At 47.3% G+C, this 10857-nt stretch overlaps 1 protein-coding gene across 1 annotated transcript in view; it reads left to right on the top strand.

The window, feature by feature from the left end:
• Positions 1-3261: 3261 nt before the first annotated feature.
• URI1 (URI1 prefoldin like chaperone) overlaps positions 3262-10857 on the top strand; it is a 39457-nt gene continuing 31861 nt past the window's right edge. Inside the window, exon 1 of the mRNA XM_072346348.1 lies at positions 3262-3476. Within this exon, the coding sequence (XP_072202449.1) occupies positions 3405-3476 (72 nt within the window). The 5' untranslated portion in view covers positions 3262-3404. The remainder of the gene's footprint in view (positions 3477-10857) is intronic.

Genomic DNA, 10857 nt, shown 5'->3' with positions numbered 1-10857 from the left:
GCCATCCACTTAGAAGGGAACGTGCAAGCTTAATTGTATTTCCCAGCAGAGAGTTCTTCAGAGTTTTCCCTGAAGTTTTAGGTAAGTTGTCTGGCAGTGTCTAAAAGACTTAATTTAGTAAACAAGTAAACAAAAATCTGCAGCTGAGAGAGACAAATTTCAATGGGATTTATTCTATGCTCCATAGAGCTTCACTGGTGGCAATGGTTATAAGCACAGGTTATAAGCACAGAAGAATGTGACCCAGAGACAGGCTTCCCGTTCCTCTTTGGCAAATGCTGTCTCCCATCTGTTTGTCACCATTAGAACATTTTTTCATTGGCAGATGAAAAACAAAACATACAAAAGGATCCAGTAAACTATTCCATACTTTAGTCAGTGCAACCAAGCCTGTACAGTCATTAAGCTGATAATAATGCAGCCTCTTATGTAGGCCAACTGTCAGAAGTGCTCAATGCAATGCAGCCCAGTGGCTGATGATGTACTTGAGGCACGTGAAATAGTGGAGCTTTTGGAACACAATACAAGAGGAGCGATTGCATGTCTTTTTTACTCAGACAATATAAAGCGTTTTGTGTCATAAGATTCTTTGTGTCTCCTCTTGTTAGCCTTGTTGTTATTATGTCTGGCAAAAAATTAACATCTTAAAACACATATCTTCCTGTTGTGCATCTGTTTTGTCCTCCAATCAAGCCATGAGGTGAGACAGGATCAAATGAAAGCACTTTTAAACAACCTGTGTTTGTACCGTCTGCTGTGAACCCTGCACATTGGCAAAAATAATGGAAGAGGCTCCAACCAGACCAAAAGGGAGTTATTTACTGTAAGCTTGCTAGTGAGCTGCTTTCTGAAGGCGGAATATAGAAGTATCCTGTGTGTTCAAAGGGTCCAGAATCCCTCCGTGACACACATGCGCCAGAGATTTCAGATAACTCTCAATTATTCTTGAAGATTATGGATGTAGTTATTTCATAAAGCAAACTACCCAGCTGCAGTTGCAAATTTTTATTTGCAATATTGGAAGCTGTATTAAAGTCTGGCTAAAAGCTAACTTCCAGCTTGAGTAACCATGCTTTGAAAATTGTTTCTAAATTCCTCTTCTGTAGAGCTTTTACAGGCTCTTGTGGGGAGGAGGGGGGTTGGGAATCTGGGTTTAGAAAAGTGCACAGCACACAGTATGTTGTGTATGTAACATCAGTATTTTTGTGGTGTATACAAGGTTAGTTCTGCTCACGGGATGCCTGCTTTTTTTTTTGCAGAAGATGGAAACAAATCCCTAATGTACATGTCGGGAAGATGGGCCTTTCTGCCACCATCTTATGACACATCTGTGAGTATCTGTGGGGGAAAGGGAAGAATATAGGCACGCCTGTTCACTCAAGGGAAAGGTGCAGCCATAAATGCATGTCCTATGTGTAACTGAACCCAGTTGTGTGATGCTTGGCAAATAGAGGTTAAAATGTGATCGCTAGAATTATAGCAGTGAATCAAGTTCCCTCCAGAGTTGCTCAAGTCTTTGGTGTCCTGGCCTGGCCTGTTGGCTGTTGTAGTGTGCAGTGTTCTGCATTCCACACCCTCTGGTCATGAGTGGTGTTCCCTAAGGGTCAGTACTGGGGTGAGCCCTGTGTGATATCTTTATGGATGATTTGGATGAGGAGACTGAGTGTACTCTCAGTAAGCTACAGATGACACCAAGTTGGGAGGAGGTGTACATCTGCTCGGGGGTAGGAAGGCCCTAGAGAGGGATCTGGATAGGCTGAATCAATGGGCTGAGGCCAATGGGATGAAGTTCAACAAGACCAAGTGCTGGGTCCTGCACTTTGGTCACAATCGCCCCATGCAATACTATAGGCTTGGGGCAGAGTGATGCAGAGTGATTGCACGGATGAAAAGTATGTGATAGTGTTAGTCAACAGCCGGCTGAACATGAGCCAGCAGTGTGCCTGGGTGACCATGAAGGCCAACAGTATCCTGGCTTGTGTCAGAAATAGTGCAGCCACAGGGGCAGGAGGTGGTTGTCCCTCTGTACTCAGCTCTGGTTAGGCTGCACCTCAAGTACTGTGTTCAGTTTTGGGCCTCTCACTGAAAGAAAGACATTGCGGTACGGGAGTGTGTTTAGAGAAGGGCAGCAAAGCTTTGAAGGGTCTGGAAGACAAGTCTTATGGGGAGTGGCTGAGGGAGCTGGGATTGTTCAGTATGGAGAAGGCTCAGGGGAGACCTCTCTACAGCGCCCTGAAAGGAGGTGGTAGCGAGGTGGGGTTAGCCTTTTCTCCCAGGTAACAGCAATAGGTTCAGGCTGGATATTGGGATGAACTTCTCAGAAGTGGTCAGACATTGGAGCAGGCTGCCCAGGGGAGGGAGTCACTGTCCCTGGAGGAGTTCAAAAAGCCTGGAGATGTGGCACCGGGGGACGTGGTTAGTGGGGATGGGTTGATGGTTAGACTACGTGATCTTAGCGGTCTTTTCCAACCTTAATGATGCTGTGATTCTATGTTACATTTGATGTCTAATGCCATTTGTGAATTTCCTGCACATCCATTACCGTGTGCACTCCCAGAGTGGCCATCCACCACCACCTCGCCGTGCAGTAACCTTTCTGTGTTGGCAAGCCCTGCTGTTGCACAATCTGATTCGTTAATCTTTTAAAACCATTTTGCAATCCTGCAGGTCACAGAAGTCCCAACAATGTAAACTTGTGGGAACGGGCACTGAGATCAGCGACTGTGCCATAACCTCCCTGTTACAGAAGATATATAATTATGTGTTTCTGCACTCCTAGGAATATATGACTGTCGATCGACCCGAGCGCCTCACACATTCGTTTTTGAACCTGAGGCCTAAAGGGTCGGGGCCCGCGCTCCGATCGAGCGCCCGACCCGCTCCCACCTGTGCCCCGTGCGCGGCTCGGGGCGGCCGAGGGACGCGGGGCCGCCGGGCAGCGGCGGGAGAGCTGCGGCGGGGCCCGCGGCGGGCAGGGGGTGGGGAGCGCCCGCCTCTCGCGGCTCGCAGCCGGGTGCCTCCCGCGGGCGCGGCGGGCCCGGCTGGCTACCCAGAGTGCAGCAGGCAGGCGGCGGCGGCGGGCGGCCGGCTCCCAGCTGCGGGCGCTCCCGGTCCCGTCCCGTCCCTGCGGCGCAGCGGGAGCCGGGCCCAGGCGGCGGCGCGGCCCAGAATGAGAGTGTGAGTGCGATGCTTCCCTCGGCAGCGGCGCCCCGGGCCCAGGCGGCGGCGGGCCCCGCGTGGATGCGGCTCTGGAGCCGGCGCTTCGCCCTGCACAAACATTTCTATAGGACTCATTCGCCCTGCTGAGGAGATCGGCCCGGCCCGGCCGCCCGTCCTCTAACTCCGCGCCGCGGAGCGGTTCGCTCAGAGACTGCCGGCCCAGCGCCCGGCCCGGCCCGGCGGGCATGGAGGCCCCCGGCGGCGCCTCGCCGCTCAGCCCCGCGTTGGTGGGCCGCCTCCGCCAGGAGCACGAGAAGGTAACGGCGGCCGGGACGGGGCGCGAGGAGGGGGCGCGGCGGGACCGGGACCGGGGCCTGGACCGGGGCGGCGGGACGGGACGGGACGGGAGGGGGTGGGGGAGGTGGGGGGGCGGCACGCGCCGGGCCTGCTCGCCGCGGTGGGCACGTGACGGCGGTGACGTCATCGGCGGCGACCGGGGCGCCCCGCGGCCGGACCCCTCGTGCGGCCGGGCCGGGCCCTGGGGGCGCTGCGGCGGCTGCGGAGCCCGGCGCCGGCCCTGCCGCCTCGGGGACCGTTATCGCCGCGCGGCCAGGCGGGCTGCGTGCCGCTGCGCTTCACAAGCGGTGCCGCCGCCGGCCTGCACAGCGCGTCGCAAGGCGGGCCGCCTCGGAAGCGGTGCGAGAGAGCCGAGCGCTTCGTAGAAACGATCCCAGGGAACCTGGGCGCCCGTTCAGATGCGGCCACGGCACGAAGTGTGAGACACCTCCGTGCGGATCGCTTCCACCGCCTCACACGGGCGGACCTCGCTCCGCGGGCACGGCTGGCTCCGGGACTCGGGCTGTGTTCAGCACGTACCGTCCCGCGTGTTCAGCACATGCACCGCCTGACCTCCTGCTTTTTGTATATGTCTAACATTAAAAAGCTGTTTCTAAAGTATGCAGGTTACCTCAGTTGTGACAGAAGGCTTGTAGCTTCAGTGTGCGTTGTGCTGTCACCTGTTGTTCTAGTTAGGAGTAAGAAAACCTCATCATGTGTGCGTGGTTCTGTACGGTTTTCCAGGTGAGACGTAAGATTTACACCATGTCTGCCTTTAGAATGAGAATTCTAAACCTGAGAATTCCAGATCTGTGCCATCAACCGAGCCTTACTGTGGACAGAGGATCTGTGAGTGAGCCCTGTGTAGTCTGCAGGGATGGCGACCTCCTGTGCCCCTGAGCTCATGTTCACAGTGGTAACGTTTGGTGAAGAATAACTTCTGTGGTATGTTGGTGTCAGTTGGGCCTAATGTGCAAATGGGTGTCTGTGTCAACTGATTCCCAGCTCGTGGTGAGACCTCACCATAAGCAAGTTTAAGGCTCTTTTTAAACTGATTGCTCCAGTGCAAAAGAGGTCCAGGATTCCATTAAATAAGCCTGTGCTGGGCTGACGTACCAAAAGTATATGTTATCATAAGGAAACTACGTAATTCCTGTAAATTGGCTAAAAAAAATGTGAATACTTAAGCTTCAATATGAAATAACAGCAGAGATCTACGTGTCTTGGTTACAACAGTGTTGTGATGAAGATATAGTAGACTTTCTCTCAATGCAGTGAATACCCATAATTGGATTACAGAGCATTTTAAGTTCTGAAAATGTTCTATTTTAAGATGGAGGAGGTCTTTTCAGCTGCTTCCTTCTGGCAATTGGTATTTTTCTCACAGAATTACAGAATTTGAAGGCTCCTGTTTTGGTCTTGGCACAAAGATGGAGGAGATGTAGTTACCCTGCACTGTGGTCAATTCCAAACCACAGTAGGAGCTTTGTAGTAGCACAGTTACATAGAACTATATCTCTGTGTGCAGGTCTTTACCTGGGCACATAACATTTCTTTCAGGTGATGTGGTATTGTCCTGTTCTAGTAATGCTTGATGAAGAAAAAAGAAACCCATTTATTCCCATTAGTCTGAAGGCAGCCTTTAGTACAGCAGTGGAATACAGCGTTTTCTGTCTGCAAATTTAAAGATAATACTTGAATTCCTGTTGATAGTTTTAACATCCAGGCTGCTGCACAACCCTGGTATAGCAACGAGTTTGAGATTTTATGTGCTAAAAAGCTGCTGTGGAGAACCCTGGAACTGAGGCCTTCCTGTTTAAAAGTCCAAAAAGAACAGGATGTTGATGACTTGCCGTCCTTAATCTGATTGAGGCTGCGACTTCCACGTTGAGGACCCCTGGTGAAAAAGTAATTTTAATTCTTGTTGAGGAGTGTTTGCCTGTTGGACAGATTTCATCTTGTTAATTTGTGGCGGTAGTAAGACCAAACGGTTAAAAGCAATTTTCAGTGCTCCCACTAAAGGCACTTTGTATAAAAACATGACTTAGAATGTGTATCTTGGGGATAAATTACTGAAGAATATCTAGTAATTTTCATGATAAAGACCATCATTGGAAGCACAGTGCCTGTGTAAAGTTTTGAGTATTTCTGTAAGAGGAACGTGATGTATATATCACGGATTACTTACAAAAGCAATATATGTTAGCTGAAAATACTGCATTAAGTCAACCGTAAGTTAGTACAGGAATTATGAAATGAATATTTAAATAAGTGGATTCTCATGCTATAGGGCCTGCATTTAAGCATAGTATGTGATCTATATTTATTCCTATGATCACATGGGTCAGGATTAGTGCCGATAGGAAGCTGACAGGTCAGCCTGGTGTGGCTTGGTGAGGCTTCTGTAGATGGTGAATTTATAGTGGGCTCATGTGTTCTGTAGTTTCCAAGCAGTGCATTGAAGACAGATGTAAGGGAGGGGTATTACAGAACCAACGAGACCCAGGAGACATCTGTGGAGTGCAAACACAGGCATGGTGAACCTGAAGGATTCCAGTGCAATCTGACAACGTGGGATTTTTTTTGTTTGCACTGACAAAACTTGTTTTTTTATTTTCCTCTTAGGAAAATTAGGGTAAGGAAGTGGCTTTCCTGTCACTCGTCTTGACTACAGAGCACAATTAGATTTAGTATAGCTATTACCATAAATTACCGTAACTCAGTGGCCACTGTCTATTGTGACAAGTGCTTAACTTTTATGAATTTAATTGGTGGAAGCTGTATGATCTTTGATTTCCAAATTGTGTTAAAGATCATGTGTGCCTGCAGTTTGTTAACAGTATAACAAATTGTAGGTGGGTTATGAGGTAACAAATCACAGAATCCTAAGCTGAACTCTCATACGATCAGCTAAGTGGCTAGCCCTTCTGTTTTAAGTCTTTCTCAGGTAGTATCTTTGCTATGAAATCAACAGCTTGGCAGCGTAATGGCTGTTCCTGCAGCCTGAAAGGAGCAGCGAGGCTGAGTCCAATCTTGTACATTTCCCACTGCTGCAGGACCCGCTGCAAACATGGAGCTGATGGCCTGCAGCCTCACGGGACGAGGCAGTCTGCTTCCCTGTGCAGTGTCTCCCAGAGTATTGCACTTCTCCCAGCCTATGTCCAAGTGAGCAGAATTTGGAGAGCCTGGCTCTGAGGCAGCAGGGAGGTAGGGCTTCATTTTGCACAGTGAGGAAAGCTTATGTAGTTTTTGATGCTTTGTTCATCATATTCCTCCTTAAGAGGTCTCATCTGAAACTTTACATGTCATACTACTTTTTAAAAGGTACCTGGTCAGTTACCTCGTCCTCTGTTCCTCTCTGCCTTCCTGTAGCAGTGGGTTCAGTGTTTTTTCATGTGCTGCTTTTGAGTACAAGGGTTAATTCAGTCATGATCTGGAAGCTTTCAAATGTCACGCTTCTTGTTCCTTAGTGCTAACTGATCATCCCTTTTACCTTTAGCCAGTTTTCTAGTATCTTCCTGAGTAACAGTATCTGTCTGTGCTGTTACTAATATGAATTAAATACCCACTAGTTTACGTGGTGATAAGAATCGTGAAATAAATTACCGCATCTTAAATAGACTTCATTTTATACAGTGACAGAAGTCAAACTTCACCAAAGAGCTGAAAGAATGTTGTCTTTGTTCTGGAGAGGGCAAGTGTGTACGTGTCCTGCCTCACCAGTAACTGAAGTGTGTAGGCGAGGATCCTCCAGTTCTGGAGCTGTGCTCCTCCAATAGCTGTGAGTGGAGCTCTTCAGGAATCATCATTAGGAGATTTGTAAATTTCCATTCCAGAAGTTGTAGGCATAACCTGGCCTGTCATACGTGAGTGCCTCTTACCTCTTATATTTCTTTCCCTCTTTCAGATGGTGCCCTTGTTTTAATTTAAAGTTGTGATCTTGCAGGTGGATGTGCTAGCTTAGAACTTGCCATCTTGAGGTGCTCAGAGCTGCAGCTGCATTAGAGCATTAGGGCTCTGTGCTGTGCTGTGCCATTGCTGTTCTTGCAGTCCTTCTTCCCAGTAGGGAGCAGCCAGTGAGCCAGGTCCTGGGCTGCCTCGTGAAGTGCAGAGGGGAATGCAGCAAAGCAGGGTTGTTTTCTGCCTCAGCACCAGCTGTAGGTCTGGGCTCTTGTTTCAGGTAAGGCAGCGTCAAGCTGGCTGTGCTTTGCCCATGCTGACAGCAGCACTGTTAGCACCTGGGGATTTGCCATGCATCAGAACACTGCAGTTTTCTGCTGTTCCCTCTTGTGACACGCCATCAAGGGTGGACAAGGGAAGGTGGTTATGGGGCCAGCCAGGAAAGCCCATCACTCATGGCAGCCTGAGTTTCTAGAATTCTTTTGGATTGGTTGTGTCTTCACATCTACTGGATTAATAGCTATTTTGTTGTGGTATAAGGAAATTACTAGATTAAAAAAAAACAAAACAACTCTAGATTTTAGTTACTACACTGTAAAGATGCATAATTGGTACGAAAAATGCCCAGTGATGCACCAAAACCTGTAGACAGGGGACTGATGGCTGTAGTTTACTCAAGGCTGCGGCTCAGCGCTGAACCACAGCCTAAAGGTATGTCTGTGAGGCGGCTGCCAGCATGCTGTCACTTTGAAGGCAGTCAGCTTGGGTATTGCCAGCAGCAGTTACTGCACCGTAGGCTGTATCACAGCTTGCAAAACCTGCCTGAGATGTTTGGTTACTTGGACTGTGGGAGTTTTGTGCTGATGTCTGCTGTTGCCTTGGTGTGGATGCAGGACAGCCATGGGTATGTTCACCTGAATTAAGCTACAATACTAAGTTCTGAGATCCTTAGCTCTGTCTCAAGATGAGGTTACGTGATGTAACCTCTGCTTTGCTACCAGGGAATGACAGGCTCTTGCTGCTTCGTTCTTGCTTCCATCAGTTCCACTGGTGCAGAGATAGAATAATAGAATCATAGAACGAGATGATAGAGATGATTTAACTCATTTAGCAGAAAAGTTCCTTTTGAGAACCAGAGGATCTGAAACAGCCAAACCAGTTCAGGATGCTTGTGGTTGGGCACAAGGAGAAAGGGCACTGCCCCACGTACTGTGACACAGCCTGGTGCTTCAGAGCCTGGGTAGGGTTACTGCAGGTAACTGAAGCCATTTCTCCGTGTAACCTACAGCCTCAGTTAGGATTGTAACGTAAAGCCATCTAGAGAGGACAGAATTTCACAGCTGGCTGAGACATTTTCCTGTCTGCTTTTTAGTTCCTTGGTGCTTCGAGTATAATTCTTAAGTTAACAAAAATCATTTTAGTCAGAAGCTAGTAATTCCATATTGACAAATGACAGTTAGTACTGGTCTTTCTGCGAAAGCGTGAGGGCCAAAATTGATACAGAAATGTTAGATCTGCACTTGTTTTCTTGTAGGGCTACGTAACAATTGTGATCACAATTTTAAATAGGAAGATTTTTTTTCTTCTTTATAAGGAAATTTGCCAGGATTCAGATTCCTTGATCTCCTTTCCTTCTTCCCAAATACATTTCTTGAAAAGGCATAAATTTCCACCCGAAGGGGATTTTATGCTAATAATTTGTTGAAATGTAGTGTTTTTCAGTAATGGAATTTAATAAACGAATAGGAGAGCTCAGAAATGCCTTCTTCCTTTCCTTTCAGATCATTCAGTGTGCCGACAGACTGAGGAACTTTTAATAGTTTTATTTCATTTTTAGATTGAAAATGGGGCTCTAGGAAAAACAATTGTGCAAAAGTTAATTTTGTCTTTCCCCATCAGTGGCTGCTGTGTTTTAGGCAAGTACTGGGTGGTTTCCTGGGGGAAAAAATGAACATTCATTTGAAGTGTTTATTTTGCATGTGAGTTGTTACACCCTTGTTACTGAGAGATGATGGAATGTTTGACCACCCATTCGAGCTCTTCTGTAGTACGGAGTCATGTGGTGAACTGGCTATTTCGTCAACAAACTGAATTTTGTTTCCTGGTTTTGAAGCGTGACGGAGAAATCTCATGCAAATGAATATGTGGCTGAATGGGTCTTGATACTGCCAGCATTCATAGGCGGAGCTACCTGACATGTATGTACCAAATATGTGCATGGACAGGGTTAAGCAGTTAAACTCCGGAGAGCTGGAGTCATCTGAATTAGATCAGTAGTGGAAATGACCTTGGATTTATTGTTAGCCTTGTAAACACGGATCTGTGTTGCAGAAGAGCAGCGGATGCTTTCACTGTAGTTTGTGGAAAGTCCTGAGCAACAAAACCAAGGCCGAGACTGAGATCTTCACACAGCAAGGATGGTCTCCCGAAGGCAAACTGTTGGTTTTAGACTTTATTAGACCCTTACTTTAATTACCGCCTCATTACTTGCTCTGCTTCCACAAAAAGTATTCCATACTGTCATTTTCCCTAAGTAACTGGAAATGTGATTGAAAGGGATGTTTAAAGTGAGACTAATTCAAGATTAAATAGTCACAAATTATATTATTGCTACATGTAAACAAATTACTTGCATATCTGATTTTATTCAGATTACTTTTCAAGTGGTAAATAATGCTTTATCACTTATATAGTGCTCTTACATCTTTAGAGTGCTTTTCTCACATTAATTAATCATCATTAAACACTCCGAGGTGGGTAGGTTAATACTATTATCCCCGTTTTGCAGATGAAGAAATGTAGACTGAGAGGTGGTGATTTGCTCAAGGCCATATAGAAGAAATAAAATCAGAGCTGGGATTAGATCTATGTCCCTAGCTTCTAATTTCAGAGGACCAACCCAGTTGAGAGCCGCAGCGTTGAAACAACGCATACAAGTGAGCACGTGGAAGCAGCACATGCTGGGCCTTTAGATGCTGAACTCAGAGGCTGGTTAAATGGAAACTTTGTGCTGTGTTTCCATGCCCATGCCCAAAGTGTGGAAATAGCTGCTCATTCATTTAGGAATCCTTCCTAGCCTGATGGAGCCCCCCCCCCCCCCCCTTTTTTTTTCATCTTCTGCTGAAACTGACATTCAGCCTGGAAATAACAGTTCTTGAGGCTTGAACGTAACTGTGTGACTTGGGTGAAGCGCTTTTCACATGTGAGACGTGAATTAAAAACGTGGCAGCTTGCTTTAATGCTGAGAGAGATAGGAATTCCCATTGGTGTGCTAAACCCACTGCCTTTGTAGGCAGCGCCCAGCTGCTCAGTACAGAGTGGTATTCATGTGTGTGCACTACACTTTAGAGAGCTCAATAAAATAAGATAGTCCTGCCTGGCTGATCAGAGGCACCACAGAGGGTTCTGTTCAGCTCTGAGTTGCAGGAGCACACATGGAAGCAACAGGTAGGAAAGAAGACG

This window comes from Excalfactoria chinensis, chromosome 11 (genome assembly GCF_039878825.1).
Source record: "Excalfactoria chinensis isolate bCotChi1 chromosome 11, bCotChi1.hap2, whole genome shotgun sequence".
Taxonomy (NCBI): domain Eukaryota; kingdom Metazoa; phylum Chordata; class Aves; order Galliformes; family Phasianidae; genus Excalfactoria; species Excalfactoria chinensis.
Note: the sequence above shows the minus strand (reverse complement) of the source record. Positions and strands in the feature narration are given on the sequence as shown.